The sequence below is a fragment of the Zootoca vivipara genome, chromosome 15 (assembly GCF_965207765.1).
Source record: "Zootoca vivipara chromosome 15, rZooViv2.hap1.1, whole genome shotgun sequence".
NCBI lineage: Eukaryota > Metazoa > Chordata > Lepidosauria > Squamata > Lacertidae > Zootoca > Zootoca vivipara.
Window position 1 is genome coordinate 35,124,558 of NC_142598.1, and position 19,402 is coordinate 35,143,959.

Here is a 19,402-nt window from a genome sequence, read left to right on the forward strand (position 1 = left end):
ACAGTGAAGGAGCACCAGGGATTGTTTATTCACTAGTAGACCCCTTATTCTTGAATAGACCAATGAGTTGGTCTGTAGACGCATTCTGTGTCATCGCGCTTCAGCCTGGACCTGAAGCTTTCATTGCCACCGCTGTCAAGGACTGGGGGCTGGCTCCGCTAACTCCTCTGGCATCAGCTATCCTCAAGAGAATCCTCAGCCCTGGGTTCAGGGGAACTTGCCTGCTTCTCAAGGCCCTTGACCTGTGTGGTGCCTGGTTTCCCCTATGAGGACTTGGTGCCTGGCACCAACCAGTTCGGGCCTAGGAATAACAGGTGCATCCGACCTCAAGTGCCGTTGCTTTCAGGAGCTATCCTGCAGAGGTCTTCTAGCAGTTTCTCATATTTATCTGAAGTGATTTGTAGGCGTCCACCCACACATCATGCCAAGAATCCAGCAGTTGCCCTACGCCCGTCCATATGCAGTCAAAGGCTCCACAAAGCTTTGTTACAAGCAAGTAGCCACATACATGAACTAGCCCCAAATGCAGGCAGTCACTTGTCATCATCGATAGATGCTTCCCACTTTTTTGTCTTTTTCTGTTGTTGTATTGTAAGTGACTTGCCACTATGATATGATTGCTTCATTATTAAAATAATTAAAGGTAAAGGGTAAAGGGACCCTTGACCGTTAGGTCCAGTCGCGGACGACTCTGGGGTTGCGGCGCTCATCTTGCTTTATTGGCTGAGGGAGCCGGCGTACAGCTTCCGGGTCATGTGGCCAGTATGACTAAATCGCTTCTGGCGAACCAGAGCAGCACACGGAAATGCCGTTTACCTTCCCGCCGGAGCGGTACCTAATTATCTACTTGCACTTTGACGTGCTTTCGAACTGCTAGGTTGGAGGAGCAGGGACCGAGCAACGGGAGCTCACCCCGTTGCGGGGATTCGAACCGCCAACCTTCTGATCGGCAAGCCCTAGGCTCTGTGGTTTAGACCACAGTGCCATATATTTTATAAGAATTTTATAAGAATATATAAAAAAGGCATCCTGTAGGGCTCAGAAAAGGATTGCGATGCAAATGGGCCTAAAATGCTGATTACATGTGTGCAGTGCTTTTTTTCTGGGGGGACACAGAACGCATACCCCTAAACATTTTGTGAATCTAAGTTTGGCCTCATTTATTTCAATATGAGTAGGAAAATGAGAGTACCCCTAAACATTTTTTTAGGGGGGGGGGAAACACACCACTCACTGCATTTATGAGTCTGTCTTTTCGGATTGGGGCAAAACAAAGTCAAACTGATTGAACAATTTCTGCCGATGATCTCATTTTTCAGCTGACCAGTGAGATAGCCAGGGGCCACAACTTCTTGCTGTGTGGATATTTCCTCTGCCATACCTGTTCCTTTCTGCAGCCAGGTCTCCAGGCAGCGGGTGTAGATATTAATGTATTTTGCAGGGCAGAAATAAGAGCAGGTTGAGAAGGGCTCTCTCGGCATCGCCCCGGAGGAGGAGCATCTCACCGGCACGATGTAGCATTTCACCGGCACGATGTAGGACAATGAAGAAAAAGGGCTGTAGGCGATTCTCAAGATCATCCCCGTCACGCTCTCCGTCGCCAACAAGACGTCTCCCGGAGTTTTGCCCGGAAAGCCAGCAGCAGACACCTTCTCTGAGCTTGAGGTCTGTTAAGTTCAAGTCAGAATCAGAATCAGACCCCAGGCCGCCTTTTGTAGTTCGACATGTAAGTCCTGAGAATGTAACTTTAAAAAAATTGCCTGGCCAGGGAAACTGGGCGTTCATCACTGTTCCTCCCAGTAGATGACAAAAGGGAAATTATAGAGGTCCGCACACGGAATGCCATAGAAAAATACTTCTGTACAAGATACACTAAGGGTGTAAATACGCTTCGTAGAAATGAGCAGAACCTGCCAATTCCCATCAATAGAAAAGTAAGATTTTGGAATGAATGATAGGGCCCAATTGCCCTATTGGACAACTGCAGAGTCCAAATTGTTTACAACAATATCACGGGTGTGCAAGGCCTCCGAGTAGGTTATCCTATGCATGGTGGCGATCTGGAGGGGGCAATACCACCTTCACTCCCAGCCTCCAGGCCTGGATGCAGTCTTAAGCATCTTGGCATAATGTGAAATGTAGTTCTGTGAATTCCAATAAGCCTCCTTCCCCAGGGCACAGCGTAGGCTGCAGCCTGCCCAGAGACTTCTGGGCCCTGACATCCTCTTGCAAGGCTCGCATTCGAGTCTTTGCCACCACGGACACTATGTGCATTACGTGACGCCGGCTATCAATTTAGTAGACTAGCAGGCTGGGAAGGACAAAAACGTGAGTGCTGAAACTGACCTCCCACATATTGTCATAGTCCAGAGCACATCAAGCAAGCTGCATCAAGCAAGCGTTCGATTCAGCAGAGTATTCCATCAAGACAGTTAATCTAGAGAAGTCATTTGGGGGACGCAGCTGCTGTGCATTTATTTCCGGGGTATCGGGCAACATGCAACTATTTGAAATCAGAAAGAAGCTTCTCTTGTGGACAGTGTATTCCATAATAGTCTGTCACGTACTTTCATTGAACAGTTGGGTTGAATTTCAGATAGCTTTAATAGCTAACCTTTGGCACTCTGACGAGTCACTGATTCCAAGTGCTACTCCTGTACAGGCGTACCTCGGAGATACTGCAGGTTCGGTTCCAAGCCACCGCAATAAAGCAATAATAATAATTTTATTACTTATACCCCGCCCGTCTGACTGGGTTGCCCCAACCGCCAAAAAAAATACAGCATACCTGGCAAAAAACAGCAAATTGCAAGAACTCGGGCCAGGAGGAAGACGAATTTCAAATAAGTCTTCAAAATATTTTATTTATGTAATGATAAGATGAATTCAAATAGGAATCAATTCCAGTATGATAATGAGGCAGGTAAAAATAAATTCCATTGGAAAAATCCCAGGACAAGGCCCTGTTTCGCCAATTCTCCATCAGCAATGTTTTAATGGTCAGAGTGTGCCAGGTACTGGAAGGCTGTTGTGGTTTCAGGTGTGGCTGAATAATACAAAATCATCCAGTGGGGCAGAATGATTCATCCCAAGCAGGGTTCATTTAGAACAGGCATCCCCAAACTGCGGCCCTCCAGATGTTTTGGCCTACAACTCCCATGATCCCTAGCTAAGAGGACCAGTGGTCAGGGATGATGGGAATTGTAGTCCAAAACATCTTTAGGGCCGAAGTTTGGGGATGCCTGATTTAGAAGGAGGTGAGGCCTGAGCAAGCGAATCATAGAGACCCAAAAGGCAGCCTCCCTTGTAGAGGGGTATTTTGGAGCCGTATACATCTTTACTTGTTTAATGAACCACTTGCAGGCCATGAGCAGATATCCTGTGAGTCACATGTTTGGTAAACGATGCTCGCCATAGCTTTCCCCAAATATCTGAAATTTGGTTGGATTCAGAGCCCCTACCATGAACAGAAGGACCGGAGATCTGTTGGATTCCACTGCAGGAGGAAGAGAAAGGAGAGTTAGGGGGATTTTTTGTTGATTTCCCCCTTTCAGCCCCCAGGTCCACCTCCCACATTCCCATGAGATCTTCTAGGCTTCTAGAGCAGATTTTGAGGTGCCTGTAAGGGGGGGGGAGAGAAGGAATCACTAAAATTGGAGCATTCCAGGAGCAGAATTCCACTCTTGAGTCAATGTTTTTCAGTTAATTAGAGGGTTTCAAGCCAACCAGTCAGTTTTAATTTTAATTGAGAGATATTCCATGTTAGGGAATATCAAAGGGACTGGGAGGAAACCTTTAAAAAAATTGGCATGAATCTCAAGTATAGGTTCTTTTCCAAACCTATTTCAGTTGTATTAAGAATATTGTTTTGTTATTATTTCTCGGTTGTTGTTTTTTTTTTAGGTAGATTCTTCTAAAATGTTTTCTACAGATTCTTCTAAAATGTTTTCTGAGCCACGGTCACCATATTGGAATCCAAGTAAAAATGGGAGCTCATCAAGGAATTCCCACAAACTTCAGTTGAAACGAGGTACTTAACAATTCCTTAATCTTAATTCAAAATGTGAACCGTGCTGATAACAAGACCACCATGAATGTCATAGGGTTCTAATAGGCTGTGGGTTGTATTCTGTCACCCTTACTCCGTTGAATTGATGTTTTATTCACATTGTTCCATTGGTTCCCAGGAAAGAAGGCTGCTCTTTGGGATAGCATCCCAATATGTGTTGCATTCGAATCCTAAATCATTATTTCAGTTCCATGGGAATTCATGAGATTTCCCTCCAAGTAATGGATTTCAGATAATAATAAAAATAAAAAATCCTTCCAGTACCTATGACAAACTTAGTTGGTCTCTAAGGTGCTACTGGAAGGATTTTTATTTTTATTTTGACTGCGTCAGACCAACACGGCTACCTACCTGTAGCTATTTCAGATCATGTTATAAGTTGCGATTTTCACCCTTTAATTTGCCTCTGGGGTAAAGGAATTCTCCAGCACAACACCGCTGAGTAGTTTAGTACAGGAGATACTACCTAATACCTTTTGTCTATTATTATTATTATTATTATTATTATTATTATTATTATTATTATTATTACACTTGTGCCTTGGAAGTTGAATGGAATCCATTCTGGAAGTCCATTCAACTTCCAAAACGTTCGGAAACCAAAGCGCGGCTTCTGATTGGCTGCAGGAAGCTCCTGCAGCCAATTGGAAGCCCCGTCGGATGTTCGGCTTCCAAAAATAGTTCACAAACCGGAACAGTCACTTCTGAGTTTGCGGTGTTCAGGAGCCAAAACGTTCGAGAACTAAGCTGTTCGAAAACCAAGGTATTAAATTTTTGTATTAAAATGTATGCAAAATTTTGTATTACATTTTTTTATACCGCCCTAAACCCGCAGGTCTCAGGGCAGTTCCCAGGATAAAATCATGATATAAAACACACAGAAGACATAATCAAAATAAAAACAAGAACAACCCAATGTATTCAGCTGTATTCAGGGGCAGCTGCAGATTTAGTGGGCCCCCCTAGTTATTTGTGCTTTTATATGTGTGTGAGGTTGGGGGGATGAAGGCAGTACCTTTGAGAATGTACAGAGTGCTTTTCCTTTCTCCTGCATAACCACACCCTGTTATTAGAAGAAGGAGCTTTTAGGACAAAGGCTGCTCCTTCCAGATAAACATTTGTGTAATCTGCACCTGTTCACCACACCAGCAAAGATTACTGCTGTTGATGTGCTTGGGAAATGACAGATCCCGTGAGCGGACTAGCTGGGGGAGCTATGTTTATGGATGGATGGCAGGGCCCGTGAAACAGTTGGAGGCAAAGCAGTGACTCTATTTTGCTTGCTTGTTTCTGTTCTATATTAGAAACTGTGTTGACAAACCAACCAACAAATAAATCCATATGAAACCATGACAGCATCTTTCCTCAGCCCTATTTCCATATGTGATACATGCAACTATAGGCATTGTTTTAATTCTTCAGAATTGATTTTTTAATTTTTTTTTAATTTCTTGCAGCGTTATCGTACGATAGCTGGAAGTCTGCATGCCCGGCAGCAAAGGTAATTTAAGAAGTGGAGTCAGTAGCGTCATTTGCTGGTTAGGTTATTGGGTGTATGACTTTAATAAGACTGGCTACTTGCCATGGTAGTGCTTGGGGTTAGGAAATGACAAATACTTAAGGGAAAAAAGGCTATTTATCGGTGGCTGGCAAGGGCACACAGTTCATGTAACTTTCCACAAGGCACCCTTTACTCTACGCTAAAAGGTGTGTAAAACTAGTTCGGATATAAGCCAGCGATCATACTTTTGAACTGTCATTCCCTATGAAGAATACTTGGAATTATTCCTTCGGGCTACCTCCTTATACTGGCTTTCTAAGATCCAGTTTCATCTAATGTCCAGGTCCACCGTGCCTTCTGCCGACTGCTTCTGGTATTCTCACTGACAAAAGTCTTAAGAGCTTTAAAATGATCAAAATCAAGAAGGCTGTCAGTGCAACTTCTTGTTGAAATCAGAACAAAACAAAACAAAATGCAGTGGGTGTGTACATTATTTTGTTCCATCTTCCATGCTGAGGTTGAATTCAAATTCAGCACAAGAAGCCCCTAAATTCTGCGCTTCTGATAAATTAAGCAAAAGAACCATATTTGCATATATTTGATTTGTACCATTTACATTTATTGTCTTCTAAAAGCCAGCAAACCTGTAATTTATTAAGAACTGGTGGAAGGGCAGGGCATGAAAGCTGGAGGAACACATCCAGGACGACTAGGAAGGAAGGAGCAGAGGAGAACAGGAAAGTTCTTGTTGTGTTCCTAAAGCCCAGCCCTCCCAAATCTGTGAGACTTTTATATGGGGGGGAAAGACAACACTGGTTGAATGCACTTCATAAAATGCAGTAGCTTTACTGCTATTAGCTTTTCTGCTGTTTTGTGTTTACTTAATCTTTAACTACTGTCCGTTACCAATAAGATTGTAATTTGGTAGATATCAGATAACCGCTACAACCCACTGGATTGACCCAGTGAGGTGCCACAACATTTCATCTTGCCCCTATGCTTTTTTAGACGCCCACATGATTTTTAACATGTACATGAAACCATTAGAAGATAGTGTCCAGAGATCGGGTTGAGATGATAGCTCAGTCAGTAGAACATGAGACTCTTAATCTCAGGATCATGGGTTCCAGCCCCATGTTGAGCAAAAGATCCCTGCATTGCAGGGGATCGGGCTGGGTGAACCATGTGGTCCCTGCCAGCTCTACAGTTCTTATAAGTCTGATTCTGTCCTCCTTTCCAGGCAAACCAGGTGAGGCAGTGGATAGCCTAGACAGGTGCCTGGGGTCTGTATTGGACGGGATGAGGGTAAAGACGAATTTGTGCCAAGCAGTGATGGTGATGGTGGGAGATCCGACTGAGCTAAGATGGGACTGCACCCTCCCTGAACGATCCAAGCTCACGATTTGGTGCCACTTCTAGACCCAGTTTCAGTTCTGGCATCTTAAGTTGGCAGCCATGGTCCAAGAGTGCATTTTACCACTGTTGCTTGATTGACAAGTTTGAAAACCTGGTTATCTGGACACACACCTTGGCAGCTTCTGGTCTGAAGTACGGTCACATTCCATGGGCCCCCCTTGGAAGATAGTTTGGAAGTTTTCACGTTGTTCAAAACGTGGCAGCCTGCTTGCTAGCATGAGCACACCAAGAGAAGCACTAAATGTGTGCACAGAGGGATTTGCAGTAGCTCCCAGTTTCTCTTCAGAGCACAATTCGGAGCGCCAAGTTTACTCTTCAAGCCTTAAACAGCCTTGGTCTGGTTTGTTACAGAGGTCATCTTTCATGCGCGCCTCCCCTTCCTCATATGCAAAGACTGGTTGCTGATGGGGGGGGGGGTTGGGGGATGGACACAGAGCATCGGTGTGGTAGACTTGGACTTTGTGACGTTAACCCAAAGTACCTCCTCCTATGTTTTGTTACCTGTGTTGCTTTCTGATCCATGTGTACGACACACTCTTTTCTATGCCGAGAAAGGAGATTGAATGGACTTTGTGACACAAGCGCTTGTTCCGGAAGTGGTAGAAACATATATCTGAAGTACAGGAAATGATATTTATCTTGTTGACTGGAAATCTGTCCCCTGGGGGGTCCTTGGAGTTCTCTCCCTTTATAGACATCCCAACTCCTGGAAAACTGCTTTAAGGTTTTATTACAATCAAGTGGTAATTTTATTACAATCAAGTGGGAGGGACGCGGGTGGCGCTGTGGTCTAAACCACTGAGCCTCTTGGGCTTGCCGATCGGAAGGTCGGCGGTTCGAATCCCCACGACAGAGTAAGCTCCCGTTGCTCTGTCCCAGCTCCTGCCAACCTAGTGGTTTGAAAGCATACCAGCATGAGTAGATAAATAGGTACCTCTGTGGTGGGAAGGTAAATAGCGTTTCCATGTGCTCTGGCTTCCGTCACCGTGTCCTGTTGTGCCAGAAGCAGTTTAGTCCTGCTGCCCACATGACCCGGAAAGCTGTCTGCAGACAAACACCGGCTCCCTCGACCTGAAAGCGAGATGAACGCCACACCCCATAGTCGCCTTTGACTGGATTTAACCATCCAGGGGTCCTTTACCTTTTATCTATTGTTACACACCACTCCTGTCTCCAGGCAGTGCAAGATTCCAGGGGTATCAAGTGTGCTTCCCAGGGTCTGTGTTTCCTTTTGGACAGTGGAGACTATGGCACCTTTATGATATCTGGTTTATTTACACGTAAATACAACCTGGGTCTAGATTAAGAAAGTTCAGAGCATCTTCATCCCAAGAGGGTCTGTTGCTTCTCCAATAAGCAGAAGAGGCTTGAGTCTCGGAACAGAGAAATCAGCCAAGCTCTCTGCCTGTCCCAGCCAGCCCACATGGTTCTCCAAACGATTTTCCTTGCTTACATCATCCAAACTGAAACCCTACACCCCTTAAACCCTTTTTGCCCCTGGCCACTAACACACAGCTGGAGGAGGGGTTCCCACCCCTCTTCTTCTGGCATATTCCTCTGAATTACTACTTTGCTATTCGGCTGTCTGTCTCTATCTTTACAATCAAGTGGTACATGAATGTTGTGAAATAATAATGAATAAAACTCCTCCTTTCTCCACAGGTAACCAGAGAGCTGGATATGCAATACAGCTTGGATCCTGGTTCATCATCACTTGAAACAAGGGAACCTATTGATTTTGATCACTCTCTTTCTCTTTGCCACAAACCTTCATCGGACTCCTCAAAGCGCTACCGATCACCAAGCCCATGTGCTCGATGGGAATCTCCTCAACACAGGTGACCATTCCTAGATAGTTAAGTGACAGGGGCGAGCATGTCTTGGCACCCCTGCCTCGAAAATTCCTGGAAGTCAGTAGCAGCAACCGATGTTGCCACCCTATTTCCCAGGATCAGGCTGCCAACCCTACGGGGCTGTCAAATTTATAATGCCACTATACAAATCTAGAGGGATAAGTGTATGGGACCAATGGCAATCAAGGACAAGCTTGAGTTAAAAACAGCCACAGCTTTGATTACAATATATTGAGATTTGGTGCAGCAAAGGTCAACGTTCTCACCTTTGGGCTGCCCAGTCGTTGGCCAGTATCTCCACCCCAGCCTGGCTGCTGGGTGACATGGAGGAGTTGGCAACAGGAAATTTCAACCACAGCATGGGCTGTTTGGATGGGGCCCATGGAAACCTGGGAGTGTGGTCTCCAGGCCCCTGAGTGAGGCCAAGGCCTTAGTTCATGGAGGATACGGTCACCAATGGCTGGTAGCCAGAGAGACTAGTATCTGATGTCAAAGAGAACAACAACTACCAGACTTTTAGAAGGCACCTGAAGGCAGCCCTGTTTAGGGAGGCTTTTAATGTTTAATAGATTACTGTATTTTATTTTTCTGTTGGAAGCTGCCCAGAGTGGCTGGGGAAACCCAGCCAGATGGGTGGGGTATAAATAATAATAATTATTATTATTATCTGAAGTGGTAGGTCTCTGAGGACCACAAATAGGGAGAGTGGTGTGGCACTCATGTCTTGATTTGGGGTTTCCAGTAGGCATCTGGGTGGCTGATGTGAGAAGAGGATGCTGAAGCAGATAGACCTTTGGTCTGACCCAGAAGGGCTCTTTCCATGTTCTTGTGAAGCAGGCAGGATGAGTGGGCAGGAAAGGGAGATGGAGTTGCCAGAAAGGAGTCATTGGCTCAGTTGCTCTGGTGACGTACAGGTGGCTCCGCATCACTGCCAAGTGGTACAGTTGCAACTTGATGGTGATGGTTAGTAATTATTACTAATTCATTCCCTTGAAGTACACACTTTTGTTGTGGTGGCAAACAAAACGCAACACAAGGCAGTAAATTCCGGGGGTAGACCCAGAACAGAAGCAGGAGCCCCCTTTTATTGAGATTTCGTTACAAAGTAAATGATTAACCAACAGTGCAGTCTTCCTCCAATGACAGCCAGGACATCCCAGAAAAGGTGGTACTTCCATACATCCTGCCAACACCCAAATTTTCCTCCATAAGGGAAGTACCTGATCCTCACGTATCCCTCAGATACCTCCCTGTCACATGTGCACTCTTTACACATCCCCCTCCTCTTAATCTTGTGACCACTGGTAGTTTTCCAAAACCTCCTCTCCATTCCATTGTTTCCCCCCCAACCTGGGTTCAACCTATCTGGCTTGGACCTGCTTCCCCTGACACAACTTGCCCAAACCAGTTCTATCCTGTTTTCCCCACCTCTGTCCAATCCTGTGGTGACCTGCTGCCCTGCTCTGTCCCAATGACCCAACCTACAGATATGTGTGTGCCTATACCGACGTACAATGTGGCTTGCCAGCATTGCACGCAATAGCAACCTTTTACATTTGACGGCTCTATTTGCCAGGCTTGATACGGCTTGCCGACATCAACCCCAGGATCACTCCCACACACTCTTATGGTCTCAAGCAAGGGGTGGGCCCTGCCCCATTTCCTTGGCAATGGAGCCAGCAGTTGGCACAGTACTCTCTGGCGGTGGCAAGAGACCACCTGCCAGCCATTGGAAGACCTGGGTGGATGCTTCCCTCTGCATTACTGCATAGAGTGAAAAAGAGTTGTGGGGTCCTGGAGATAGGGCAATGTTTCAGGGAGTGGCTGTAGCTGCCGCCGCCACTGCAAGACATTCGTATATAGTCAGTATCCTGAAGCTCATTCCAAACAAGGCAGAAGTTCTGTTGGTTGGTGTCAAGCTGGTCAGTGAATTGGTATTTAGTTTGTTTTGGATGGGTTTGCACTCCCCCTGAAATCTCAGGTCTCCAGCTTTGGAGCGTTGAGAAATCCAGATCTACAAATGTTTCTTAAGTATCCTCCATTGTCTAGAGCAGGGGTTGGCAAGGTTTACCTCGCCTGGGCCGGTTCACTCCAGCAGAGATCCCTCTGTGGGCCGGATTGTGCGCGCCTGTGATTTCCAGCATCGCAGAAGCGAGTCCACGTGCCACGCTGCACCAGTTTAGCACAGCGCGCGGGGACTCGCCGAGCAGGCGGCTCGGTTCGGGGGCGGCTCGTGGGCCGGTTAAACGACCCCCGTGGGTGGTTTGTGGCCCATGGGCCTTAGGTTTCCTACCCCTGGTCTAGAGCACCTTCCACCAATTGGTTTGTTCACCAGCAGTGACCTTTCCTGCTGAGCTTGAGCTAGCCATGCTTTGGCATTACCCAATTACGACTACACCAAAACATCACATATGGGGTTGTTCTCGAAGACTGTCTGAAGTTATTAACCTCATGGTTTGCTCATGTGTCACCAGAGCTTAGGGACTTGCATTGCTGCTTTTGACCTTTAAAACCCTCTCGGCCTGGGAGCTGGGTACCTTAAGCAATGCATTTTCCCTGTATGGACCCTTCCATTCACTGAGATCACCGATCTGAGGGCTTGAAGTAAGGGGAGTGGGGACCATGTCAGAATTTTTTGGTGACGCCACCTGGATTGCAGAGCTTTCATCTCACTTTAATTTGGCAGGCATCCACCTTGCTGGCATTGTGTTGATAAGAAAACACGTTTTGCATTTCCCAAGGACTTTGGCAGTATTCGTTTTTTTAAAATTTAATTTGCTGGCTTTAACAAATTTGTATAGTGGTTTGTTTGTTTTTTGGTGGTGGTGGAGGACTGTTCTTTTCAATGCAATTTTTTTAAAAAAATTTGCGAGCCATCCTAGAGACTTTCGTTAGGCAGGAGGTAGAGAATAATTTCTTTGAAGAATAGTTAATAGGAGTGGCGGCGATTGAATGCAGAAGATGCTCAGGTGCGTTTCACCCAACACTTTATACGAGGCTTGATGGGGGATCTCTGGAGAATTATTACTACCCAGAGTTTCTTCCTCGTGACAAGTTTAAGTGACAGTCCTCTGCTTCTTTTTCATGCTGACTGGAGAACGCAATGCAATGATGCTGATCAGGAGAGATTAACAAGAACAGGAGCTATGTTCCAGGCAGGCCCCATAAACAATCCTGACCTTGTGGTATAAAAATAGCCAAGAAGATCTGAGAGAATTCCATATATTTGGATTCCTTTGCCATTGCTTTGTCAGAGAGATACTTTGGGTTCATACTCAGCACTTTGGCAAAAGTTGGCCTGCTCTGCGGAACTGTGCCATTTGTTGTTCATAGTAGCAAGGAGAGTCATTTTAGTGGTGTCTTTTGGTCCTAACTTGCAGGACATAGAGGTCAGAGGTTGAAACAATTCTCTGGCTGCCTAATTTCACAGCTGTAAATGAGGTCCAGAGGGCTTTTATGATGGTGGGGAACACAACTGGGAACTGGTCAGCAACTTGACATTACTTGTGTTACGTGATGGGACTATATGGAGAGAGATCACAAACACTGAGTATCATGTGACTTGAGTCCCCTGACATTTTTCCCCAGGATATATTCCAGCCCCAATTCAAGCTGGGAAGAGATTAACGAGAGAGTGAAAAACCTCCTAACTTCAGACGATGCCATACAAAGACTATCCTTTGTAAGTATGATGCGCTTTAAGCAGAACTGTTATTGATTCCTCTCGCTCCATTTGCAAGAGTGAATTCCTACAAAGCCTTATATGGCTTCACATATTCTATAAATCAGGAGTGGATATCATGTGGTCTTCCATATGGGTTGGTCTTCCATATGGGTTGGTCTCCAGCTTCCAGGAGGCAAGGCTAAAGGTCAGGGATGATGGGAATTGTCATTCGTGTTATCACCTCTGTTGATTTATCCATCTCTGTTAAATCAAAACATTTCAGTCAACACTGGGGCTGCCATACGTCTGGGAATCGGACTGTTAAAATGCCATCCGGGTGGATTTTTTGGGGGATATGTCAACAAAGCTCAATGACTTTGTCTAGATTTCTGCTTTTGGGAATATGGCAACCATAGTCAACACTCGTTAACTGAGCGGAGTTGTGGTTTAAAGTTTTACCCAAAGTTGCTCGGGGCCAATCTAGATGATATTCTGATCAATAGGCGCCATCAAAAATGGCAGCAACACGGCTAGTTCCCTTCTGTCTACATATGTGGAGCAACTTAGCTCTGGACATGACATCCCACCCCTCCCCACCCCTCCTCGATTTCATTGGCTGCTGATAATGGGAGACAAAGACTCAGCACTTTGCCTAGATCCTGTGTCCTTTTAGATGTTCCCATAGTTACATGGCAGCCGTTTTTCTATGAATGGCTGCTCTGTGGGTTTTGTAGCGTTTAAATGACCCAACCAGATGGATGCAGATTGTTCTTGTGGATTATGAGCATGGGACCATATTGAGAGTGTGCGGTGGCAACAGTTGCATGTGGAAAACAACAAGGCCAGTTCTTGCCCACATTTGAATGTTGAGGGGACATTAGGTAAACGACAACAGACGTGCGCAGGCAGGTGGGGAAGTTGATACATGCATGTTGTTTTCAGTAGTTGCACATCTAGAGTAACACCTGCTTAGGGCTTTAAACTTCTGTGTTCCTTTTCCAAGCTGCCTAATACAAGATCCAAAGCCTGGCTCAAGATACGCCAGTCCTCTATGACCTCAGAGCAGCTAAGCCTACAGCAGCTAAAGAGGTTGTGACACTAATAATAATAATAATAATAATAATAATAATAATAATAAATTTTATTTATACCCGCCCTCCCCAGCCAAGACCGGGCTCAGGGTGGCACCAGATATAAAACAATTGATTAAGATACAACTTAAAAACAAGATTAAATACAACATTAAAATTAAAATGCAGCCTCATTTCAGCAGAAACTCAAATCAAAAACTATTTGGGGGGAAAAACGTCAAATCTTCACCAAGGCCAACTATCCAGACTGGTCCTCCATGGGCCAGAAAGAAAGCCAGGGAAGTCCCCAAATATAAGTTCCATCACGGGAGGAAAAGGGAAAAAGGGAAAGTGGGGCAAGGGAGCAAATTGATTCCAGGCCAAAGGCCAAGCGGAACAACTCTGTCTTACAGGCCCTGCGGAAAGAAATCAGGTCCCGCAGGGACCTTTTGCCTATTCGGGAAGCCTTGGATATTGCTGCGATCAGTCAGTTGGGTGATTCACATAGCCTGTGGGTTATGAATATTTATGAAAACAAACAAGCTCAGTTGGTAGAGCATGAGACACTTAATCTCAGGGTTGCGGGCCCTACATTGGGCAAAAGATTCCTGCATTGCTGGGGCCTGGACTTAATGACCCTTGTGGTCTCTTCCAGCTCTACAATTCTATGGTTTTAAACAAGCAGAAAGCCCCTCAAACAGCCTTCATTTTTCCCAACTATGCAAAATAATCACAGCAGAAGAATGCAAATAAGTTCAGTGCATATCTGAATTGCAGTTTTTTCCCATGCAGCTATGCAGTGTCTCAAACTTCAGCATGCAAGTGAATCCTGAAAATTGCATGCACGCAACTGCAAAACCCACAGGCACTTTTTGCACATTGCAAGGAACATAAATGTTCCTTTCCCCTCCTGCCTTTCCCCTCCTGCTTTGGTCGTCTTGCAGAGGAAGGAGCTGCAGTTGCGCACTCTGTGGGACATCAGAGCCCTATATCTTCACAGGTCCTCTGGAAGGGGACCACAAGGGCCTTGTGAAATCAAGATGTGGTCCATATCCAGCTTGTGGACGGGGAATTCCCCACCCCTGCTTTAGCTCCACCGAAAAGCCTTTTTTTCTGCTCATGATTTTTTGTGGCTCCCCAGGATCTCAATGTTATGTTGTTGTTTAGTCGTTTAGTCGTGTCCGACTCTTCGTGACCCCATGGACCATAGCACGCCAGGCACTCCTGTCTTCCACTGCCTCCCGCAGTTTGGTCAAACTCATGTTCGTAGCTTCGAGAACACTGTCCAACCATCTTGTCCTCTGTTGTCCCCTCAATGTTATACCTTGTTTAAATCAGAAACTGCTTTCACTCACTAATTTCAAAGCTCCCATGATGGAGACACAGATCCATGTGAGTTAACCCAAAGTGACATTACTTGCTGTTGTCTCTCCAAGATGATACATTCTTCTAACGAACCTTAATAGAAAGGTCCTTTGACCGACAGAGCTAGGGGACAGTGTCATACATCAGTTGTTCCCAAACGTGCAGCGATAAGCTTCTTTTAATTCTCCTAGAACAGCTGATAAATTTGTTTTCAGCCAGGCACATTTAGCAGCGCTGATGACGATGAACAACCCAGGTTTAACGGGACAACTATTTTGCAGGGAGCCACTGATTCCGAAATTGATGATGTCCTTGAAAGAAGGTCCATCTCTTTGAGGAGTTCCCCACTGTGTGACTCAACGGATCAAAGATACTGGTCATAACTGCTGTCATCGGCAAGGTATGCTGCATAAAGCGCCCCCCCTCTCTCTTGATTTATTGGACTGGTCTGTTTCAGAAGGTTAAAAAAAGAACTGGGAAGGTTATATAAAGCCTGCTACAAATTGGTAAGATAAACTATTACAGCAGCATTCCAGGCCCCGTAAGGTGCAATTCTCACACTGACGTGGGTCAAGCGGGATGAGAGTGATTGCAATGGTGTCTGGCTTATTGCTAGGATCTGTCTCGTGCTCTGCTATGAAGATGCCATCGCCGTGTTCTGCCATTCATTTTAAGAGCATGCAACAAACCCAGACTGACAGTGTGGAAGCCATGCAGCTTCCACCACCTTCCACACTGTCTCACTGTCCCAAAGTTCTTCCTGGTGTTTAGTTGGAATCTCCTTTCTTGTAACTTAAATCCGTTAAGTCAGAGGTTTTCAACCTTTTTGAGTTCATTCAAGGTGGCCCAGGGTGCCATGCTACACTGGTTGAAAAACCACTGCATTAAGTCATTTGGACTCTGGCCAGCCTAATTGAGGAAATGAAGGATCCTATAATACAGGCATCCCCAAACTTGGCCCTCCAGCTGTTTTGGGACTACAAGTTCCATCATCCCTAGCTAACAGGACCAGTGCTCAGGGATGATGGGAATTGTAGCCCCAAAACAGCTGGAGGGCCAAGTTTGGGGATGCCTGCCATAATATGTTTGAACAAGCTTTTAATAGGGTCTGATGCCCCGAAGTTTGCTTGTACAGTGGTACCTCGCTAGACGAAATTAATTCAATCCACGGGTCTTTTCTTATAGCGAAAAAATTCGTCTAGCGAATCCCATAGGAATGCATTGAATTTTTTTGGAATTTTTTTTTGCCCATAGGAACGCATTAATTGAATTTCAATGCATTCCTATGGGAAACCGCGATTCGCTAGACGAATTTTTCGTAAAACGCATTCGTCTAGCGAGGCAAGCTCCGCTCGAAAAATCCTTTCGTTAAGCAGAAATTTCGTTAAGCAGGGCATTCGTTAAGCGAGGCACCACTGTATTGTGTTTTTGGTTTTAATTGCTTTATATTGTATTGCTTGTGCCGGGGAGGGGGTGAGGAAAGGGCTTCGTGTGTCTAGAAAAGCAGCATACAAAATTTATTGTAAATCCTGGAATGAATGAACGAATGAATGACTGAAATTTAACAGGACTGGCTAGCACCCTGCGCAAACTATAAATGGATGCATGCCCCAGAATCCATTGTAAAATATGGAAATTCTTAAGTAGATGCACAGAAGGTCCTCCTTTTCAATAGATAGTTAATAAGGGTCCCTGAAGCTTGACAGTTGGAAACTACTTATCTAGAATATGAATTTTTAAAAATAAAAGTCTGTACACCACCTTGAGGTCCCTGGCTGTGAGTCCTGGAAGACTGGCTCCCTGCCTTGCAGGCCTGTTCACACCTGGTCTGGGAGGCTGCTGAGCAGATTCATTGCCTGGGGTGTTATTTAGGTGGAAGGGAAGGGGTGGGGTTGTTGCTGTCGCTAATTTTTATATTTTTGTTTTGGATCTTATGATTCTTTGTGGAAATAGTTTAATTTAATTATTTTTAATTATTTATTGTTTATGGCTCCTTTTGTTACGTTTGTACTTACGTAATTTCTTATATATTGTAAGCCGCCTTGAGCATGGTTTTAACTTCAGAAAGGCAGCATACAAATAAAACGATTGATTGATGCTTAGCTTGCAGTCTTCATTGGAGAACTGACTGCATTCAGAGCAATGATGTTACAGTTCCCTTGCAAAACAAAAACAAAAATAGAAGAGGATCTACAGGTTTGTCCAAGCATGAGGTTTCTCTGTAATATTTTATCAATTTCCCCCATCCTGTAGTAATAGACCATTTAACGCCTTTTTTTACAGAAAGAATGCAGCAGCCTTGGGATATTGACCTGAAGACCCATTGCTGGCAAGATTTTTGTTCTAGAGCTAACTGATGAATAGTTTATTTTCTGTGTGATGTTATGTCTCAATTGGTTTGAAAACAACACTCTGTATTGTAGTGCTGATTAAAGGTTTGATTTATACATTTTCAAACAAGTGCAAGCCTATCAGTTTATTGTGGATTGATGTCATGATCCTATTGATGGTGCTATATACTTCTTTAAGATTTGGCTGCTGAAAGTATTTTCCATGAAAAACCTACTTGGAATTACGTTACCACTCAGGGCTGTGTCCTCAGTGTAAAGCTCACTTTTAGAAATTTGGAAGCGAATACCATTTTGGATTTAATAAAGGCGTGGGAAAAGAGTTTGGTTTCGTGCTGGAAAGATGCACAGCAAACTTTTGAAGAACCACTCTAGGATTAAATTCAAGTTCCACTGAGCAGCCCTCTCCTGGCTCCGCCCAGTTCTGCAGACTCCGCCCACCCAAATTACAGGTAAGAGGATGCGACTGCCAGGGGTATTTCTGCTGGTGGTAGGCAGCATAAATCCCTTGCCATTTATATTTGTGCAGCTGGTTCTTCCCGTCTAAGTGTAGAATGTTACATTTGCCCCTACTGAAATCCAGGGCCTCAAGGAGGTTAGACTGGCCTTGAGCAGCCTGGTGGAATGCCCTGCTGCAGGAGACCAGCTGTTCCGCAGGGCCTTTGGTCCAGTCTAACCCCTCTCCTCCTACAAGACCCTATATATAAGAGGCCTCTCTAACTCCTCTCACCAGCTCATATAAATAGCTGAGCCTGCTGAGTACCTAAAGTTCTCGACCCCTATAGTCATAATTTGCGGGTTGCCTTCTGATCTTAAAGGTAAAGGTAAAGGGACCCCTGACCATTAGGTCCAGTCGTGACCGACTCTGGGGTTGCGCGCTCATCTCGCATTATTGGCCGAGGGAGCCGGCGTATAGCTTCCAGGTCATGTGGCCAGCATGACAAAGCCGCTTCTGGCGAACCAGAGCAGCACATGGAAACGCCGTTTACCTTCCCGCTGTAGCGGTTCCTATTTATCTACTTGCATTTTGACGTGCTTTCGAACTGCTAGGTTGGCAGGAGCTGGGACCAAGCAATGGGAGCTCACCCCATCACAGGGATTCGAACCGCCGACCTTCTGGTCAGCAAGCCCTAGGCTCAGTGGTTTAACCACAGCGTCACCTGGGTCCCTTCTGATCTTATTTGATCTTATAAGAGCCTTCTGATCTTATTTGATAAATAAGAGCCTTCTGATGTTATTTGATTTTAATCCGGTTTTAAGCTGTATTTCAATCGATTGCTGAATTTTATGCTTTAATGTATTTATATTTTGATGTTAGCTGCCCTGAGCCCGGTTATGGCTGGGGAGGGTGGGCTATAAATAAAAATTGTTGTTGTTGTTGTTGTTGTTGTTGCTGTTGTTGTTGTTGTTGTTGTTATTATTATTATTATTATTATTATTATTATTATTATTATTATGTTATTTTGGACCCAGGTCTCCAATCTGTTAAGGTCATTTTGAATCCCGATTCTGTCTTCAGCAGCATTAGCTTCCCTTCCTAGTTTGGTGTCATCTGCAAAAACCCTCCTCAAGTCCTGCTGTGATCCTGATGATTATATATCGGCACCCGCTTCAGGGTGCTATTTACATTTTTTCTTTTTAAAAATGGTTACATTAAATACAAAGATGCAGGTCTTGTTTGTCCCATTGCCGAAAGGAGCAGAACTTCCCGTCCAGAGGCTCAGTGCCTTTCACTGTTGTGTGAAATGCAGAAATTTATGACTGCCTCTCCCTGCTGTTGAAGATGCACCTGTTTAATTTATGACTGATGCTCAGCTGGAAAATGTAGTCTCTTTCAGTAGAAATGGAGTGAATCCTAACTCCAGCTTGCCAGCTCTGTCGTCGTCATCGGAGGATTTTAAAGCCTGCATTTTTCATCTACGTTATTCCTGATCCTCTAAAGCAGACATTTCTGATTTGACTTTGTTTTAGCAGACTACCATGAGATATTTTCCAGGATTTGCAAACTTAAATGCATGAATTAATCAAGAGCTAGCCAGAAGTTAAACTAATCTCTTTTCTATAGCAGTGGTGAACTCATTACTATTTCACAGCCACCGACTGTGTGGCGAACATC

General features: G+C 44.9%; 1 protein-coding gene across 8 annotated transcripts in view; it reads left to right on the plus strand.

The window, feature by feature from the left end:
• Nucleotides 1-17,398, plus strand: part of SPATA6L (spermatogenesis associated 6 like) — a 29,354-nt gene extending 11,956 nt beyond the window's left edge. For 3 of the 8 annotated variants that reach the window (XM_088658718.1, XM_060269242.2, XM_088658720.1), the window contains 6 exons: nt 1,442-1,726; nt 3,904-4,030; nt 5,527-5,570; nt 8,649-8,824; nt 12,428-12,521; nt 15,220-15,338. In XM_088658718.1, the coding sequence (XP_088514844.1) occupies nt 1,442-1,726; nt 3,904-4,030; nt 5,527-5,570; nt 8,649-8,824; nt 12,428-12,521; nt 15,220-15,321 (828 nt within the window). In that variant the 3' untranslated portion in view covers nt 15,322-15,338. Of the gene's footprint in view, nt 1-1,441; nt 1,731-3,903; nt 4,031-5,526; nt 5,571-8,648; nt 8,825-12,427; nt 12,522-15,219; nt 15,339-17,221 lie in introns of those variants that run through there. The other 5 variants (XM_088658717.1, XM_088658719.1, XM_088658721.1 and 2 more) reach the window with 3 other exon arrangements.
• The last annotated feature ends 2,004 nt before the right edge of the window (nt 17,399-19,402 follow it).